Source organism: Bubalus kerabau, chromosome 4 (genome assembly GCF_029407905.1).
Source record: "Bubalus kerabau isolate K-KA32 ecotype Philippines breed swamp buffalo chromosome 4, PCC_UOA_SB_1v2, whole genome shotgun sequence".
Taxonomy (NCBI): Eukaryota; Metazoa; Chordata; class Mammalia; order Artiodactyla; family Bovidae; genus Bubalus; species Bubalus kerabau.
In genome coordinates this window covers 31,160,163-31,180,625 of record NC_073627.1, presented here as the reverse complement: position 1 = coordinate 31,180,625, position 20,463 = coordinate 31,160,163, and the positions used below count along the sequence as shown (strand labels likewise).

At 43.8% G+C, this 20,463-nt stretch overlaps 1 protein-coding gene and 1 non-coding gene across 5 annotated transcripts; one reads left to right on the top strand and one right to left on the bottom strand.

The window, feature by feature from the left end:
• Positions 1 to 1,515: 1,515 nt before the first annotated feature.
• On the top strand, positions 1,516 to 18,599 carry ZNF287 (zinc finger protein 287). Of its 4 annotated transcripts, none has more exons than XM_055576450.1 (7): positions 1,516 to 1,748; positions 2,321 to 2,380; positions 2,470 to 3,068; positions 3,746 to 3,846; positions 5,532 to 5,658; positions 6,095 to 6,181; positions 11,788 to 18,599. In XM_055576450.1, the coding sequence occupies exons 3-7, from the start codon at positions 2,666 to 2,668 to the stop codon at positions 13,341 to 13,343; spliced, it is 2,274 nt and encodes a 757-aa protein (XP_055432425.1). In that variant the 5' UTR covers positions 1,516 to 1,748; positions 2,321 to 2,380; positions 2,470 to 2,665; the 3' UTR covers positions 13,344 to 18,599. The 4 variants fall into 4 exon arrangements, with proteins under 4 accessions (XP_055432425.1, XP_055432423.1, XP_055432424.1 ...); XM_055576448.1 differs by having other exon boundaries at positions 2,296 to 2,380; XM_055576449.1 differs by having other exon boundaries at positions 2,292 to 2,380.
• Positions 3,952 to 4,026, bottom strand: TRNAG-CCC (transfer RNA glycine (anticodon CCC)). Its single transcript has one exon. It is a non-coding gene; the product is annotated as a tRNA-Gly (tRNA).
• Positions 18,600 to 20,463: the final 1,864 nt, after the last annotated feature.

The following is a 20,463-nucleotide window of genomic DNA, read 5'->3' as shown; positions in this document are numbered from 1 at the left end:
AGACGAACCTTTGTTGGCAAAGTAATGTCTCTGCTTTTGAATATGCTATCTAGGTTGGTCATAACTTTCCTTCCAAGAAGTAAGCGTCTTTTAATTTCATGGCTGCAGTCACCATCTGCAGTGATTTTGGAGCCCAAAAAAATAAAGTCAGCTACTGTTTCCACTGTTTCCCCATCTATTTCCCATGAAGTGATGGGACCAGATGCCATGATCTTTGTTTTCTGAATGTTAGGAAGCCTCAATTTTGCTTTTAAGGCCTTGATTTATTCAGACCCAACCTATTTAATAAGATAATTTCCTTTACTTAATTCATCTCAGTTTATGGACTTTAACCACACTTACAAGTAGCTTTACAACACCATCTAGGTTAGAGTTTGATTCAATAGTGGGAGCCTGTAGCCTTGCCAAGTTGACACATCAAAGATCACACACTACCCAAATTTTGTGGTTCAGATTTGCTTGGTGAGGTAATAGTAAGACTCTAACACTCCACCCATCATGAGATGGAGTCGACATCTGCCTCAACTTGATTGCACACAACTTGTGATGCCTTTGGCCAGGAATATGATGGAAGTCATGCTTTGTGACTTCCGCAGCTATATTCTAATCAGCCACGGGCTTCTCTCTTGTTCACTAGGACGCATATTCTTGAAGCTCAGAGCCACCATCTCAGCTGCCAGCTGAGTCCTTCATGTCAAAAAGGCCACATGTTCAAACTGAGCTTATCCTTAAGCCATCTCAGCCCAACCAGGAGACACGTGAGTACCGATACAGCTTGAAAGAGGACCCTCCCTGCCATCAAATCATGTTCTCAACTGAGGCTCCAGAAACAAACGGATCAGAGAAAAGCCACAGGCACTGTTCACCTTCCAAATTCTTGACCCAAAGAATCCATAAACATAATAAAATGCTTCTTCTTTAACACCGTTAAGTTTGGGGGTGATTTGCCAACACAGCCGTAGATAATGAGAACACTTGTATGTTTTTCATTCTTTTATTTTCAGGCATTTTTTTTGTATGTTGTGAGTATTTATAAACGTGATGCAGGATGCTGTTCTTGTTTCCAATCTGAAAGTCTCAGAATCAGATTCCTGAGGAGGGACTCAGAGTCTTTAACAGTGAATAGTAAAGAACCAGCACTTTGGGTCTTTCTGCCTTAAGACCCACATCTTCCCTGCCCATCCTTCCTCTAGAGTTCAAGCACCAACTTTCTCAAGTTGAATCGCGCAGGGTTACAACCGCCCCCCCTCCCCACCCCCCTCATCCGCACCCCTTTTTCCAGATACTGTTGCTCCCCGACCTCTCTCTCAGTCATCTACCAGACCTGCCTCTGCCCAAGGGAACTTTAAGGCCCGCTCAGAACCTCTCCGGCTACCGAGCAATTCACAGGGGGTGGGTGGAGGAGGTTGCCACGGAAACGGGTTCGCTATCCGCGGCTGCGGCAGGGGGGCCGGCGCGGCTTCCGATTGGCTCCGCGGGCGCGCAGCGTCCTCCCTGCGCACATGCGCAGAGGCGCCGAGGCGAGGTCACGGCGGAGCCGGGGCTCGGTGGTTCCGGGCCGGGCTTCCTAGGACCGGGCTCGACGGGCGGCTCCGGCCGAGGCTCCGTGCCCTCCGGGACGAGACGTGGCGGGCGGAGGCCCCTCTGCAGCGCGGAACCGAGCCCGCCACGCAGGCGCAGCGCCCGCCGCCATTGTTGCCCGGGGCCTCTAGGGCCGCTGCGCTGCGCGTCCGCCGGTCCGGCCACAGGTTAGGATGCGGGCGGCCTGAGGGGTGGGGGCTGCAGGGCAGACCCCACGCAGCTGCCCGCGACCTTCAGCCTGCGGAGTTCGGGGGACCCCGCCGGGTGAGGAGGCCAGGGGCTCCTCTGCCCTGCAGGCCTAGTGAGCAGCCGGCTTTAGGGTACACGGTGCGGTTGAGGGGGGCTCGGAGGTGGAGACCGTGGACAGGTGGTGTTAGGCCTGCAGTGAGGTTTTCCGTGGGAAAACTGGTTCCAGATTCCTAAAGAATTGTCCTGTAGAAACTGCACAGGCTTCAAGTCACACGGGTCCCTTCTGCTGCTTTTCCGTCCCAGACCCCAGGTAGTGATGGGCTTGGACTGGCTGGCATTCATATGCAGAGCAGGTGGATGGCTCGCCCCTTTTCCCCAACCTTGAGCGCTTTAAAAAGTTCTCCCAGTTTGTTCGAAGTAACAGATTTGCTGTTGTTTTTGAGAGTCACTTCAGTCATTACAGCTTGTGTATTATCAATGACTAAAATACTGAGGTTTGTTTTTTTTTTTTTCTGTACAAGTTAGAAGTTTGACCTGTGTTTTTGCTCAGGATTCAAGTCGTTGCATCTAGCACCACTCTTTTATGGCAGTCCCAACTGGTGCCCAATTGGTAAGGTCTCTAGGTGGGCTATTTCTGTTTGTGTGTCTGGCAGAGAGCACCAGGAATTCCTGACCTTGTGGTCTGTTCCTGTGTTTCAGGGTCTCTTCCCCATCCCTACGAGTTCTGGGCTCAGAATTTGTAAGGAAGACAGCTGACTCTTCCTTGCCTCTGTTCAGCCCTGGCTGCCGCAGCCCTCCGTAAATGTCACGGTGGCTCTAGCATGTGACTTCAAGCACTTGGCTCTGACCTGGAGAAATAAAAACTGTTGCCAGATTGACTCTCCTGTTTGTAGCAATGTTCTCCCCAAGCAGGAGGACGACCAGTTCTTCTCGCGCCCAAGTCCTGCTAACATGGAAGACGGACAAGGCTCAGAGTGGACCCCGAAATGCTGAGAAGGAAATCCTTGCCTTGAGACTCCTGCGTGACACTGAGACCTGTCGGCAGAATTTCAGGAACTTCCCGTACCCAGACCTGGCTGGTCCTCGGAAAGCCTTGAACCAGCTCCGAGAGCTCTGCCTTAAGTGGCTGAGACCCGAGATTCACTCAAAGGAGCAAATCCTGGAGCTGCTGGTTCTGGAGCAGTTCCTGAGCATCCTGCCTGGGGAGGTTCGGACGTGGGTGAAGTCCCAGTACCCGAGGAACAGCGAGGAGGTGGTGACGCTGGTGGAGGACTTGACTCAGATTCTGAAAGAAGAAGGTAAGACTTGTAGGGCAGAGCGGGGAGGATCCCAGGGTGGTCCAAGGAAACAGCCATCATTTCAGAGAACAGCCCTTGGAGGTGATCAGGAGAACGGAGCTCAGGGAGTGAGTGAGGACCCGCTTCACCTGAACCCCCTTCTGTACGGCATTCCCCTTCTACCTGCTCAGAACCCAGCCCATGTTCTCTGAACGCAGACAATGTGTCTTGTAAAACAGTGGCCAGGCACAATAGGTAGATGACCCCTGTGTGAGCCCTCAGGAGGTTCCCTACAGATGTTTGAACCTTTTGACAGTAAATAATTTGTTTTGTGAACTGGATTTTATTTAGTTTTTTAACCTATGCTTCCAAATAGCTAGGAAATTGTCCAGAAAATATTTCTTTACTAAGTAAAAAGAAAACTCGCAAAATTTCTATCACGTGAGGGTTTAGTGGGAACTTGTGAGTTTGGCACCTATTCTGAGGAGTCCCAGAGCAGACTTGTTTTTGAGGCCTGTGCCAGGGTCTTCAGGTGAGTCACTGCCCCTTCCCTCTAGTTCTTTGCAGCAGGGGTGCTGTTTCTGGTTTCCTTCTGACTCCTCTTCACTTTAAGAAAACATAGACATCTACTGGTGAAGAGTTTTCCTAGGCTCTTCAGACACCTCTGATCTCCATCATGGTCTCTCTCTCTTTCCCAGCTGCTCCTCAGAGCTTCACCCTTTCCCAAGAGACCCCAGAGGACGACCCCAAAGGAAGACAAGCTTTCCAGGCAGGGTGGTTCAATGACTTGGTTACCAAAGTGAGTGTCAGTTTCTTCCTTTCTAAAACATTTGTTTATTTATTTGCCTGCTGGGTGTCTGAGTTGCAGCACTTGGGATCTTTAGTTGCAGCATGTGGGATTTAGTTCCCTGACCAGGAATCAAACCTGGGGCCCCCTGCATTGGGAGTACAAAGTCTTAACCACTGGACCACCAGAGGAGTCCGAGTGTCAGTTCCTTCTGTGATTGTAAAATGCCTCCCTCGTGTGTGAGGACGTATTCTAACCTGGCCCTCTATCTTCTGTGACCCCAGAAGTCCTATCAAAGACCTAAGCCTCAGTTTTCAACTTAAGTCTCCCTGGTCTGTTAAGGTAGGTGAGCGCCTTTTACAGGAAATGGGACCCATTGCTTCTTCTGAACATCCCTTTCCTCACTGCAGGAAGGGGTGCTATTTTATTTTCAAGGAGCAGTATCACATAGAGGCTAAAGCATTGACCTCCAGAGCCATGTGTGTCTAGATTTGGTTCTGGGTTCTGCCACGGAACCCATGACTTGGGGCAAAGATGCTTAACTACTCGTAGCCCGAATTACTCAACTCCAATGAAAGAATATTCCTCTTGGATTGTGAGCATTAAATATTATGAGACCCATTAGTCTGGACTACAGTAAGTCATCAAGAAGATCACAGTGAGATTAAACAACAGTTATTATTTTTCTTTAACAGGTAATTAAAAGCCATGACTTGTGCGGTGTTCCTGTTGATTATGAGTCTCTGTTATCTTAAGGAAGAGCAGCTCAGGCCGTCTTAAGAGAAAGGTTTACTGTAAAAGTATATGTGGTCTGAAATTGATAACCAGGGTAAAATTATTACTTATAGATAATATGATGTTTACAAAAAACCTAAGGAAATCAACGGGAAAACTGTTAGAAACAGTAATGGAAAATTTGAGTAAAGTGGCAACTACAGAAAATGGCTTACAAAAATTAATCCTTTTATTATATACCTGAAAAAATCGGATCATAAAATGAAATAAAAGATTCCATTCATAGTATTACCCCCTCAAATTTAAAATAGCCAGAACTCAACATTGTATAAATTTTGCAATCCTGTGTTACTCTATGGGACATGAAAGAAGAAGCCTTATTATATATTGTAAAATTGTCAGCTCTCCCTAAATTTTACACTAAACTGTGATTTGAAAATCCCAGTACAGTTTTTTAAAGAAAGAAAATTTATTTGAAAAACATGTGAGAGTAACCAAGAATTTTTTTTTTTTTTTAACAACGGAAGAACAGAGGGATGCTAACTTTATCAAACTGTAAGATGTATCTGTAAGTTCAGTAGTTCAGTATGGTTATTAGTACCAGTTTTATTTTAGAAAGGAAGAGGAAGGGCTCTGCTTTCCATAATAGATAAAATATCTTAAAATGTCAAATTATAACGCATTTCATTAATTCATAAGACAGCACTTGAAAGGCCGAACCTTTCAACTCGGTGTCATCTATGTTCACATCCCTTTCTTCTTTAAGATGGAACTGCCAATGCCTGCACTAAAAATGGTAAATTTGATTTTATTTTCATACTTCTAGGCCATTTGAGTTTGCTCATCCACACACTGGGTGAGTATTGGGTGGTAACCTTTAGGGTTCTGCCAACGCTCAAGAGTCTGTGGTTCCCCCACCATTCACGCACCTGTGCCATCACTGTGCCCTTCCGATGTTTCAGGAATCTATGACATTCAAAGATGTGGCAGTGGACATCACCCAGGAGGACTGGGAGCTCATGCGTCCTGTGCAGAAGGAACTGTACAAGACCGTGACACTGCAGAACTACTGGAACATGGTTTCTCTCGGTGAGCGTCTGTTTGTGCCCCCCAACCACACACATGCCAGAGTCTGTCTGTCCTCAGCTCTCAAAAGTGGGTTGGGCCTAGAGGTGAACATGCTCATCTGTTCAGGCACAGAAACAGCCAATTTCTGCTCCCTTTTCCCAGATGAAAGGTTTCAAAGTGAAAGGTCATCAGGAAGCACGATGCACGGCCCCCCAAGACCGCCACCCCACGCCTTGCCCGGCGCCTGCCTCCCCCACAGCCTCTGCACACCATCCTCCAGGGTGGTGGGAGATTTTTGTCCCTGCTCCAAAAGGGCAGTGACCTCATTCATGAGATCGTGTCTGAATCGTTCTTTTCCTGTAAGAGGTCTGTCCTCATGGGTAAGAAGAAGTCAGTTAATACAAGTAGAATGACTTTTTATCTCCAGGGTAAAACTCATTTTGTTCCTCCTGGACAGGACTTACAGTATATAGACCAACTGTGATCCCCATGTTGGAAGAACCATGGATGGTGCTAAAAGAAATTCTAGAAGGCCCAAGTCCAGGTGAGAGAACCACCAGTGGACAAGATTCTTTGTGCTTAAGAGCCTGTGTTATCCTAAGTGTGTGAGATGTGTCTTTAAGTATGGCCAAGTCACTCACTGTACACAGAGACACCCCCAGCTTGTCGAGATGACTGAGCTGCTCGGTGATGCTTCTTTCCATCCCGTCTTCAGGAAAAGATCTACCATATATCATCTTGTACTTCTCCATGACCCTTGGTTTCCCTCTGTTAGAGCTCTGTCTGGGGCTTTCCTTGTGTTCCCTCCCTGTATTCTTAAGCATGCATGAACGTCCCCCAAGATCTTAAATTTCAAACCCTTTCAACGTCTTTTTGAATTTCTTTTACTCTGTCTATTGACAAAATCCTGTATCCACCTGCCTCCAGTCTCCTACCTCAGTTCTTCCTTTTTTATTTTCTAATTATTTAAAAAGATAACATGTTTACAAGACCAGAAATTGTGAAAACATGTAAAGCCAGAGCTATATGGACAGAAGTCTCTACCTGTTTGCCACATTCACACAGTTCCTACATCTGTGTAGTCATCTGTGGATTGACACCTAGAATGACTATTCTAGTCCCTGATGATCTTTCATTTAAGGTTCGTAGCATCCACTGAAGGTCCTTGCTTTATTACATTGCAGGTTGAAAAATGGTGATTTTCTAATTCATCTCTTTGAAATTATTTATCTGTGAAAAACAGCTATCCCTCCTCCCATTCCATTCTTATGTGTACGTGTCACTACGGACTAACGGAATTTTTAAAAATTCAGTGTATTATTGGTCCATTCCATTTGTGGGGTGGGGAAGTTGCTTTTAATTATCAGTTGTCCCAAATGTGGGTGATGGCCGCCTTTCAGCCCAAATGTCCTTTTGAGGCATTTCCATCCATGTTTCAGTGTTTCCTGGCTTCCTGGCAGAGGATGGTCTGTAGGCACACCTCATGCCCACCTTAGACCTGGAATTTCTCTGAGGAACAGTGGTTCATTGCAGTGGAGGTTAGTGATGAGAAGCCAGAATCTGGGCAATGAGGGTGTTCACTAACCTGGGTATCATTGCTTCTAGATCAGTTCAGTAGGTAGAGCTGTGTGTGTAGGTTTCTTGAAACCTGGATTCATACTGGTAACTCAAATTCCAGTTCAGTATCACAAGGTCCATCTTGTACCTTCCCGTATCCATTTTCTACTTCCTTTCCCACAGTGAGTCACCTGGTTCCCAGCATCAGTATATCTGTCTACTCATTTGCTCTGTCATAATAATACACACAAGAATGGTTTCAGAATTATATCGCTGAAATAACAGACTGTTCAGGTAATATTCAGAACGCCTTCTTGTCCTCAGGAAATATTCCACCAAGGATACACAAGGGTATCCACCAAGGATGCTGGGTTCCGAGTTACTTGAATTCTTCCCTTCTGGTTTTCTTAACAGTTCGATGTACATTTAAGCTTGTTTGATTCCATTTGGGTTCAGTTTTAGTATTTTCTTATTTCTTGATTATTTTTTATTTAATCTTATATTTTTGAGTCTATAAAAGCATTAGCATGGTTCGGAAGTCAAAACTGTAGAGAAAAGCGTGTGCTGTCTTCCCTCCTGCCCTGTTCCAACCCACTCTGTGCAGTTTACTCTGTTCACTTGTCTCTGGTTTATCCTTCCTGTGTTTCTCTTTGCAGAGATAAATCATAAATATAGGCTTAGCTCTCCTTTTGTGTAGAAAAGAAGTACATTGTACTCATTTGCATTTCCTTTCCTATCCACCACCCCTCCTTTTTTAAGGCACTGACTTCTGGTTGTCTACCAATATCAATGCTGGAATATAGTAGTAACAGTAAATTAAATAGTAATCACAGAGAATAATATGCTCCCTTAGAGCCGATTGCTTCATTTTTTAAAAAAGTTAACTTTATCTGATCATCAGGTATTTTAAGGGTGCTACTTGACAAACTAATTCTTCTTATAATTTGTGGCCTATTGGCTTTAGTTGGCAGAGTGACACAAAATATACAACAAATTCTTTAGGGAGTGGTTTCAGCACAGTCTGAATACTGAGAAAACATGTGGCAGGATGGCACTAGCCCCGCACTGCAGTCAGGACAGCCTTCTGGGAGGCACTGCCCCTTTGGGGCCACTTCAGTTTTTCAGACGATTCAGGTTGAATTAAGGCTACAAACCCCCAAAAGGGGGCCTACTGGGGGGGCGGATTTTGCTCCCACCAAAGAGCACAAAACTGAGAAAGGCAAGTTCCTCTTCTCCTTCAGTTGAGGTGAGCTTTCGCGTTTTGTTTGTTTTTCTAGCCCATCCTCTATAAAGAGGGTGTGGCACAGAGCATACAGGCTCCCACCCCCTGCCCCTCCTGGTTGGCTACAAGCTCTGTCTTCTGGCCCCCAAACGCCTTGCACCCTTAATGGGCAGCTGGAGGCCATCAACAGGATGGAGGAGTTTTTCCGGCAGTCAACGTCAACTTCCAAGACTCCCGGTCTTCTGCTTTTACTTGATTTGGGGCCTCTAAGGGTTTTACTTTCTTCGTGGCTCAGAGAGGTGTAAGTTGAACCTTGGGTTACAACATCTCATCAGTCATGTTTGAGGAGTGGGAACTTTGACAACTCACAGTTCAAGCATCTGTGTTGGTCTCTGATGGCCAGTCCTGTCTTGGAATTCAATGGTTCTTTACATCATACAGGACCACCTATTTCTTCAGGTTCAGACCAGACCTCCCCCCATCCTTGACATCTCTCCCTTGATAGCCTGATCAACACTGATCTCTCCTGCTAGAAATATTACACCACTGTGTGATACCTTATGCTTTTAGTCCATTCTTTCTGGTTAGTTATATATACATATTTAAGCCCTGCTTAGTGGTCTCATTGGTTTAAGAATGTATGCTTATAATAGCCATTTCTTTGTTGTCATCATTCAGGCTTGTTATTTTAAGCTTGTTAATTATAACTTTATTTTATTTATTTATTTGGCTGTACCAAGTCTTTAGTTTGCAGCATGTGGGATTTAATTCCCTTACCAAGGATTGAACCCAGGCCCCCTGCTTTGGAACCTAGGAGTCTTAGCCACTAGACCACCAGGGAAGTCCCTAATTATAACTTTAGCACTTCCTTCTCAGGTGTATGGAACATTCTGTCATAGACTGATTCTGATCACACAGAAGCTAAACCCAGTTTCTGGGACTGTCTTGTCTTTATATACACACTGCTCCTGTGCTTGTGCTCAGTCGCCCAGCTGTGTCCAGCTCTGCAACCCCATGAATGTAGCCTTCCAGGCTCTTCTGTCCATGGTATTTTCCCAACAAGAATACTGGAGCAGATTGCCATTTCCTTCTCCAGGGGATTTTCCCAACTCAGGGATGGAAGCTGTGTCTTGCATCTCCTGCATTGGCAGGTGGATTCTTTACTGCTGAGCCACCTCAGAAGCCATATATATGTGTGTTTGTGTATGTATATATACACATACATACACAAACACACACACACATACACATACATACATACACACACTTTCCCATGCATTCCATTACGTTCTCATTTTTTTAAATGTTTTTTTAAGGAGGGAGTAATAAATCCTGGTTTAAGAAAGTTGTTTTTAAATTTTTTTCCACTAGATAAAGTAATACATCAACATTTGTAGTACTAAATAACAAAGAAATACAGGCAATTTCTTGAAAATCAGAAAATATTTTTTGAAGCTTAAAAATCCCATTGTTGGCATCTTGATAATATTTACCTAGTTGTAATGAGTTTTCATGCTAGTCATAATACTGCTTTTTTCATTTAACATTACTCCTAAGCGTTTTGTAATGTCTAATTTTTGTATTTGAATCAAAGTAATAAAAGTAGTGTGTAAATCGAAGCAGCACAAGGCAGAGCAATGAACTATATGTCTCCCTTTCTTTAACCACATGTATGTGCAGGCATGCAGAGAATGCTGATCTGAGGGGAGAGGGCCCTGGTTTGGGGTGAGGAGTTGGAGATACACATCTTTACACTGATGGGATCTTTCCCTACATACCATTTTCTCTCTCTTTTTTTCCTGTTAATATGTCCTGAACACTTTTTCAGGTCAGTGTACCTACTTTTCCATTGTCTCCTATTCTAACTAGTCCTTTATTGATGGATGAGTTTACTGAACGGATATATTTGTAAATATCCTACTTTGATCTGCATCTTAGAAAGTTTCTGAACAATCCAGTATTGTTTGTACTGTATTATAAACTCTATTTGATGTTTCATTATATAATTCTTAATATTTTCAAGTTACAAGTTTCTTACCTGATTTCAAAGGTATTGTAGCTTAAATTTGTTTTACGTCATCATAATGAAACATAGGCATCAACAAATGAATATTTGATGGCTTTGCAGTCAGGTTTTGGGGTCCCTGTGTGTGTGCACACACATGCACATGCTTTCATTTGAGTTCACCATTTTACAGCAAGGTATCATCATTTATTTTACCAGGTTCACTTGAGTGGCCTCCATATCCAGAGTCTTATGCCTTTTTCTGAAGGAAATGTAAGAGAAAGATAAGCCATTTCCAGAGTTTGCATCTGAGTTGGAAATAAACACACAAAACTATGAAATAATGTAAGGCCAACTTCTGCCATAGGCCCAACATTATATTAAGTTGAACTATATGAAACTGCTGATATTCTGCCATATTGACCTATATACAATGTAGTTTTGTATGATTCAACTTAATCTGTACTTTAGGATTCTAAGAAGGAGAAAGAAACATGAGCTGGGCCATAAGCATCTTTCTTAATAGGTGAAGGTGTCATAAGAGAAATCTGGAGTCTGGAATTAGTGGCACCTTCAGAAGATGATGAGGACACAGTTGTAAGATATGTGGATAATGTCAAACTTTAAGGTGAATGTGAGGTGTGGAAGAGGGGAGAGTACAATAGAAAAGGGTAGATTATTTGGGGCCTGAGAACTGAATGGAGGTATTTTAACTTTTTTTTCCTTTAACTTTCATCCTTTAAGCCACTGATCCTGAAACTTCAGTGTGATTTAAACTTCCTGGAGGCCTCAGCCCTACTCCCAGGGTTTTTGCCTCAGGATGTCTGGGAGGATCCCAGTCACTTGATGTGTTTCAGGTGACAGTGATGCTTACGCTGAGGGTCTGGACCACTGCTCCAAGGCTATAGGAGTTACTATAAGTATTAAAGCAGGGACACATGCCATGAAACTGCCCAGGATATCATGATGGTGTCCAGGGTAGATTGGAAGGAGGGGTGGTGACAGCCAGCCTGCTTTATGACGTGTTAATGTAAATTAACTTATATGATTATAAATGATTATGTAATGAAAGTCATACCACGTTGTTCATCATTTGTTTTCACTTCTTAGATCTGTTGCCTGACCTCACCTATCCTAGTAACTCCACGCTGGTGTTAAATAGAGGGGAGCTGCTCCTCCTTCAACTATTTAGGCCTGTTTTCTGCTGTTTTATCCTCCTTTCCTGAACGTTGAGGACAATGTTGAGGCTGTCAAAGCCACAGTCTTTTTAGGCATTTTATTCATGTTCATTATTTTGTTTCTACTTTAGTAGTTTCCTTTCTCCTCTGTTTGGAAGACTTTTTTATATGTATTTTTTTAATTTCAGAATGGGAAACCAAAGCACAAGAGTGTACTCTGGTGGAAAATGTTTCTAAACCTAAAAAGGATGGAATCAAGCTCATCAAACTGGAAGAACCCTCTGACTATGACAACAGAATGGAGGGGCAAGTGGCAGAGACCTTCAGGAGAATTCCCACCAAAAGGAGACATTTTGGTGTGAAGAAGTCAGTCCTTTCACAAGAAGATGGTCCTGTCGAAGACTATAAATATGATATATATAGAAGTGATTTTGAAAAGCATTCAAACCTAATTATGCAGTTTGGTACCCAGTCAGACAATAAAACTTTCATGTACGATGAAGACAAGACCTTCATCCCCGGCATCGTACACAGGAAAATATACCCTGGAGAGAAGCCTTATAAGTGTAAGGTGTGTGGGAAGAAGTTCAGGAAGTACCCATCCCTCATCGCACACCAAAACAGCCATGCCAAAGAGAAGTCTTACGAATGTGAAGAGTGCGGCAAAGAGTTCAGACACGTCTCATCCCTCATTGCACATCAGAGGATGCACACGGGAGAGAAACCCTATGAATGCCACCAGTGCGGGAAAGCCTTCAGCCAGCGTGCCCACCTCACCATCCACCAGCGGATCCACACAGGAGAGAAACCCTACAAGTGTGATGACTGTGGGAAAGACTTCAGCCAGCGTGCTCACCTCACCATCCACCAGAGAACACACACGGGAGAGAAACCCTACAAGTGCTTGGAATGCGGTAAAACCTTCAGCCACAGCTCATCACTCATTAATCACCAGAGAGTTCATACTGGAGAAAAACCTTACATATGCAACGAATGTGGGAAGACCTTCAGCCAGAGCACACACCTCCTCCAGCATCAGAAGATCCACACAGGAAAAAAACCATATAAATGCAATGAGTGCTGGAAAGTATTCAGTCAGAGCACTTACCTTATTCGACATCAGAGAATTCACTCTGGAGAGAAGTGTTACAAATGTAACGAATGTGGAAAAGCCTTCGCTCACTCCTCCACACTTATTCAGCACCAGACCACTCACACTGGAGAGAAGTCCTATATATGCAGCATATGTGGGAAAGCCTTCAGCCAGAGTGCAAACCTCACCCAGCATCACAGAACACATACTGGAGAGAAACCCTATAAGTGCAGCGTGTGTGGGAAAGCATTCAGCCAGAGCGTTCACCTTACTCAGCACCAGAGGATTCACAATGGTGAAAAACCATTTAAATGCAACATATGTGGGAAAGCGTATAGACAGGGTGCCAACCTTACTCAGCATCAAAGGATTCACACTGGAGAGAAACCCTACAAATGCAACGAGTGTGGGAAGGCGTTCATTTATTCCTCATCACTTAATCAGCATCAGAGAACTCATACTGGAGAGAGACCCTATAAATGTAACGCATGCAACAAAGATTTTAGCCAGAGAACATGCCTTATTCAGCACCAGAGGATTCACACGGGAGAGAAGCCCTATGCGTGCCGCATATGTGGCAAAAGCTTCACCCAGAGTACGAACCTCATCCAGCATCAGCGTGTCCACACAGGTGCCAAAAATCGAAACTAATGCATCCGGGAGACTGCACATAGGTTTTCAAACCTAATCATTCTACGTTTTATTTTGTACTGTGCTTATTGAAAACATTATTCAAAAGAAGTGCAATATGGGTTAGATTTTCACTCAGCAGAAGTATCAGAATTAGTGATGGGAGTATAACCTATTTAAATGTACTGTGAAATTTCAGATGAAAACATTCACTTCATAATAACCTTTATTTGATACTGGTTTAGTTCATTCCAGAAAGAAACTGTAGGAAAGGAAGAGTGCCAGAAACCTGTTAGCCACTAACTCAGACCGAGTTTCAAGTACTTCTTCATGAGGCCTTAAGAATGTACTGTAACAGGAAGGCTTCCATCCAGTAGAGCTTCCACACCAGAGGGTAATCCCAGGGTGACAGAACAGAAGAGCTGCCCTCCAGCCTTTAGTTCTTCCCAGCTTTGAAGCCTTAAATATGTAAAGGGCCCCCTTCCCTTTTCCTGTTATGCCATAACTGCCACGTGAAGCCAGTAGGTTTGCCAAAAAAGAAAATGGTTGAAAGTATGTTAAGGAAGGACTTTTGTTTGACCACTGTTTAATTATGCTTTCCTCTAAATACTGAGATATTAAAGGAAGAGCAGCCTAGTGAAAGATGATCTGTTAGGAGAAGCTAATGTGTCTGTAACCCTTAGACACATGCACAAATTTTCTTAAACAGGCAAAAATTAAAACTTAAACAATTTAAAATTTAGGTATATTTAGTATCTAAAACATAATAGCCTGAGTCTCACTAGCTTTTGACAGGCTTCCCAGGTGACTCAGTGGTAAAGAATCTCCCTGCCAATCAGGAGATGCAGGAGACCCAGGTTCAATCCCTGGGTTGGGAAGATCCCCTGGAGGAAATGGCAACCCACTCCAGTATTTTGGCTCCAGGCAATGGGGTTGCAAAGAGTTGGACACAACTGAGCACACACTAGCTTTTGACAGCTGTCATCAGAAGAAAAAAAGAATACAGTTCTTCCCACCCCCCACCCCCCAATCTGATTCCTAAATTCACAGTTCCTTTTTTCCCCCCATCTGACACCTGAAATCATACCCTAAGGCTCCCCCATGACTGTCTTACTATAGAAAGTCCGTTTCTTCCTTTGAAACATGTTTCCTGAGTGCCTGCTGTGCTCAGGGCCCAGACCTCCTAGTTGGATCCTTCCAGGGCTTACCTGCTGAAAGTCACAGCTGACTGAAGCAACAGAAAGCTTTCTAAAATAATGAAAGGTAACAAAGTCAAGGACGTGATCTTAACCAGTGCTTCATGGAATGAAGCTAAGAACCTGCTGAAATGGATTGCTAAATGCAACCCCGTTATCTTAAGAAAGTAATGAATGAAAGCAGCTATTTAAACAGTATGAGGAAAAAATAAGTAGTGGGAAATGGGTTTGAGTTTAGTGCAGAAAGTGGGTCAGGGAAAAAAATATCTAAAGACTTAAGGGTGAGAAAAGAGGATACAGAGACTACTTACAGCTGAAATGTTAACTAGGCTTGATTACCTAAGAAAGTAAGAGTGGCCACGTGAATGAAAAAGCAAACCAGCCTATTTATGTAAGAAGAAACTAAAATTGAAATGACTGGTTTCAAAAGAATCACTGTGATTGGTACTCTTCATACATGTAAGTAAAATAGGGATTACTCTTAAGATAACGGTACATTTCATTGGAAAAAGCAATGATGCAGAAACTATCACTGTTGCAGTAATTATTAAACAGTAATAACTGTGGGGCCCCAAGCAGCACACAAGGAAAACTGCTAGAAACACAATTAGAAATAGGTGAAACCACTACTGTATGTACTGTCCACAGCATTGTACTCTCAGAATTTCAGACCATGTGCTGACAGCTGACCTTCCCTTCTGCTTGTGTTCCTTCAGTGCCTTGCTTTTGGTAGGTGGTTGAGATATGCTGGTTGAATTAATGAATATGTAGTCAGGCTGGAGTAATCAGGTTGAGTAACTGATGTGTGAAATTGGCAAATCTTTATAGTTTTTGGTGCATACATGCAAAGAAATGTGGAACAAATATTGGCCATTTGTTACTAATAGGAATGACTTCAAAATGAAGAACCAGAATCCCCAAATCTTATTAGTGGGGATATTCCTAAAAAGTCATGGGACATCTTTATATAAGAAGCTTTCCTGAGCTAGGTGAGGAAAACCTGATATAAATTCTGGTGCCATAAATAACACTGGAAGCATGTGTGGACCATGCAGCTTCATTTGGATATTGGAAAGACCTGAGGGGGAGGTGGCAAAGACCTGGAGTGCCAGCATCTTCCAGGTTCTCTTCTTGAGCATTTTCTTCAAGAAGCTGCTTTCCCCTTGTCCTCCTAGTTAACCTCGATGTCATGGAATCACCCTTCACAAAGTGCAGGTTTTCTCAAGGTTGCATAATTATCAGATTATGCTCATGCCATAGTTACGGTAAAAAATAACCATTGTATTTAAGGTGCAATTTTTGTAACAGCACTTCATACCTTATACTTTATTCTCCTGGAAAGAAAGTGTGGAGTGTTACAGTCCATAGCGCCTTTCTTTGCATTAATCCGTGTTTCCTACCTTTGTGTGTTTTATGTAAATAATACATTTATAAGGTCTTCCACTGAAAACACTGAGGCAGTTGATGCCCTTATAATAATAATAATCGTGGAGAATCCTAGATCTTCATGTTTTTCCCACTTTTACAGTTGTCTGATCCATGCTTTGAAGTATTTTTTTTTAAACCGGTAGTCTTATTTTCCACTTTTTATTATGAAATGTTCGAATATACAGAAAAGTTAAATAAAATGAACTCTATATATCCACCTAGATTCAAAAATTAACATTTTGCCATATTTTTTACTGAACAACTGGAGAGTAACTTACAGACATTTCACCCCTAAACACTAACCATGCGTCTCATAAAAACAACCACAATAACATTACATATCTCAAAAAATGAACATTAACTCCCAACTACCAAGCACTCAGTCTGTGTTTCCATCTTCAAGCCATACAGATGCTTGTCTGTTCCGTCTACCCAGAATAGCTTCCTGCCTTAAGGTTTCTTTTCCAGGACCTTTTTTTTTTTTTCTCCTTTAAATAGAGCAGGTCACTTGTAGAATGTCTTTCAGGATTTAATAGATTGTACATGTGGTTTGTTTATCTTGTTCCTGTAGTTTCTGTAAATTAGCAGTTAGGGCCAAAGGCTTGGTATATTCATGTTACACACTTTTTATACATTAACACTTCACAGATGTATTTCATACTGCATCCCATCAAAAGTCTGAATATTGGGTTGACTGGGGACTTCCCCTGGCAGTCCAGTGATTAAGACTACTCCCAGTGCAGGGGACATGGGTCGGATCCATGGTTGGGGAATCTTGCATGCTGCCTGGCACAGCCAAAAAAAAAAAGAAAAAATGATGACTCACTGTGATGCAAAATTTGATCACATCTTCCCAACTTAAAAGGATGTCCTTGCTCTTGCAGGTAACAGATAACCTGTGCAGTGACAAGGCAGTGCATAGGTAGCCTATTTACCAGCAGCCTTTTCCCTGGCAGTTTTGGGGATCCAATGATGATGATCCTTGCCAGAATCCATTATTTCAGCAAAATTTGCTGAAATTTTCTAATTCTGTCCTTCCTACATTTATTGACTGGTACTCTGTAAGGAAGAGTTTTCCTTCATCAGCTGGGACTGCACTAGAGACAGGATCACGCTCAAGTCTTTCCTTAAATTACCGATTTTTCAAGAGTCAGGAGTCACTGGCAGTGATGACATATGATTTGGTGCTGCACAGTTAGGATCACTGTTTCAGATTCTCTGATTATCCCAGACTTGGCCAGTTAGAAACCTTCAGGTAGCCCTTTTGTCCTCTGTCGTTCCTCTCCAACCTCTGGGCACTTAATGGCCTTTTGACAAAGCTGTCTCCAGTTCACCTCGCACTGTCAATACCCCAGGTATGGGATGAGCCCTTTCTCCAGGAATCCCTGACTCTTTTTTATAGGCAGCAATTTAGAAACCAGATCTGGGCAGTGGGCATGCTCTCTGCTACTGGGCATGCTTAGCAAGTGGGCTGAGTCCTTCCAACCACTGGAAGGGTCTGCAGTAAAGGCAACTCTGCCCTTCTTTCACCGGTTACATAATACCTAATTCTGTAATGGGGAGACATAATTACATATCCAGGCAAACGATTTGGGGAGCAAATAAGTCCTGTTGAGCAAACAAAACTGGAGGGAACACAAGGGCTATGTGTACCTGGAAAACCACACACTTAACCACAAGACGTCTTGTGCCAAGGCCATGAGCAATAAGTTTTCAGAGGGATGGAGCCTTTCAGTTAACCTGGCAAGCATGTTAAGTAGAGAGCTGCTGCTGCTAAGTCGCTTCAGTCGTGTCTGACTCTGCGACCCCATAGACAGCAACCCACCAGGCTCCCCCATCCCTGGGATTCTCCAGGCAAGAACATTGAAGTGGGGTGCCATTGCCTTCTCCGAAGTAGAGAGCAGTTGAAAGCAACTGAGTAGATACCAACTATGTGGTGGTCTGACTATGCAGTGTCTTGATGATTTACTGTGTTGAGCTCATCACACTCCCTTCCCATCACATTAAAGCAGGTTGCTGATCTAAATCAGAGTTCTGAGGATCTATTTCATACAAGTACTAGTTTTTCTTGCTAAACTTTTACTTGGTCTTTAAAACTTAATGCCATTAAGTTTCGTTCTTTGATTCTTCTCTTCTGGTATGAATTCACTTGCATGCACCTGTACATGCACTTTCACCCCTTTATTTCTGTTACTCTCATAGCTCTATATTTCACTATAATTACTACCCCTTTAGAACACAGTAGCCATTAAAAATGGCAAGCATGTGCACTATAGTGATATGTATAATGTGTCTGTAAGCTTGTCTGCAGGACTGAGTCCTTTGTGTGGACATGGAAGGTGAAGCCCACCCAGATCACATACACCAGGTGAGGGAACAAAGATTGGAACCCTTGGCTCCAGCACTTGGTTGAGTTCTTGCTTTAAAGTAATGGTAAAACTCAGAATACAAAAAGTATGTACCTACAATTCTATAAAATTACATTATTTTGATGAGATTCAGTTCAGTCGCTCAGTCCTGTCCAACTCTTTGCAACCCCATGGACTGCAGCACACCAGGCTTTCCAGCCCATCACCAACTCCCATTGAGTTGGTGATGCCATCCAACGATCGCATCCTCTGTTGTCCCCTTCTCCTCTTGCCTTCAATCTTTCTCAGCATCACGATCTTTTCAAATGAGTCAGTTCTTTGCATCAGGTGGCCAAAGTTTTTGAGTTTCAACTTCAGCATCAGTCCTTCCAATGAATATTCAGGACTGAGTTCCTTTAGGATGGACTGGTTGGATCTCTTTGCTGTCCAAGTTACTGTCAAGAGTCTTCTCCAACACCATAGTTCAAACGCATCAATTCTTTGGCGCTGTTTTCTTTATAGTCCAACTCTCACATCCATACATGACTACTGGAAAAACCATAGCTTTGACTAGATGGACCTCTGTTGGCAAAGTACTGGTCAGCACTTGATGAGATTACAGCACTGAAAGTTTTTTGTCTCCCATCCCCTGGAGTCTTTTAAATTCAAATCTTTATGAGAATTGCCTAGCAAATGATGCACTCCCCCCTCCTCCAATTCTGGTCTCTCATCCAGATCTTTCCCACGTTTCAGAGCCATGTGGTCAGTGACTGCCTGGACCATCAGGTTTGGGTTTTACCTCTTCATATTACAGTTCCTCCTTCTACATCGCCACAGCCTTTAGATTATTTCGTAGCCAGGGAAGTGTTCACCCCACCCCTGATCCTGCACCTTTCAATTATCTCCCACAGGCCACAGGGAGGTGGCTCCTCGGCACTGAGTCCTCCCCTCCCGCTCTGAGAACGCTAAATAAGCCCCCTCTGCCTGAAGCCCATCTTCCGCCCGCCCCGAGCGCTGCAGTTCATCCAGTGGCGGGTGACCTTCGCCCGTCCCGGTACGCCGCCATCAGACTGAGGGGAGGGAATTACCAGAGGCCAAGCATACCTCCTGCAGGAAGGGGCTCGGACCAGAGCCGCCCTCCCTGGACCTCGAGAGAAGGAGCCCCAGCAGTCCCGGGCGGAAGCCCAGCTTCCGGCTTGAAGGGGATTCTGGGATGCTAGGCGGGGCCAGGCGCACAGGCGTTCCTGAGAAATGCGGGCAGAGCCTCGCTACGCAGGCGCATCGCCGATCACGGCGACTCTACCCCTCGGCTCGCGACCACCTGCCGGCGCGCTCCCGGCCAGGCTGGAGAGCGGAACGGAGGGGGCGTGCCCGCGCCGCCGAGGCGCGCGCTCGGACATCTCCAAGCTTCGGCCTGAGCTCCCCTTAAGGAGCCGAGAGGCTTGGTGACGAGGCTATTCAAACAGCCCCTTATAGCCGCTACCATCGCATCCTTCCAAGAGTGCAGCAGCCTCTTCTCTCTGCCGGTGACCCTCACGTACCTGTCCACCTGCCTGGACAGCCAGCCGACCTTGCTTCCGGTCTACAGTCCGCCACTGACACTCACCTCCTGTTATTTTGGAGCAAGTCTCAGCATCATATTATTTACCTGCAAATATTTCAGTGTACAGATTTAAAGATGACTTTTTAAACACAGTGACATAGATTTGTTGCATTTAAATTTTTTTCTTAATATTATCAAAAAGCAATTGAATGCTTAGGTATCCCTGCTTGGTGTAACTTTTTTGTTGTTGTTTTTTGCGTTCTTACAGTCTGTTTATTTGATTCAAGATCCAGGAGAGTTGCACACTTTGAAGTTAACTGATGCTTTGTAAGTCTTTTTCAATCTGTAAACTTCTCTGACATTTCTCTTTTATTTCTGTCAATGTATTTCTTGGACAAACTAGGTCTTTTGTCTGGTAGCATTTTTCACGATCCAGACTGTGGTGTTAAGACACTAATATACACAGTTTCATTTTATTTTACAAGATTTGAAAATTGCATTTTCTTTATTGTATTTTTGTGTTATAATTAGGTGAAGTTTTTTCATGCTATGTAAAATCTGTAGAACAAAGTACTTCAAGAAATCCAACGTCTATCCCTGTCCTGTCTACCTAGTTTTCTCCCTCC

What these genes read in the sequence shown, in the direction of transcription:
- ZNF287 (XM_055576447.1), top strand. Translation starts at nt 2,666, where the DNA reads ATGTTCTCCCCAAGCAGGAGGACGACCAGTTCTTCTCGCGCCCAAGTC. An exon ending in TCAGATTCTGAAAGAAGAAG is followed by an intron (nt 3,069 to 3,745) that starts GTAAGACTTGTA and finishes TCTCTTTCCCAG; the next exon opens with CTGCTCCTCAGAGCTTCACC. An exon ending in CTGGAACATGGTTTCTCTCG is followed by an intron (nt 5,659 to 6,094) that starts GTGAGCGTCTGT and finishes CCTCCTGGACAG; the next exon opens with GACTTACAGTATATAGACCA.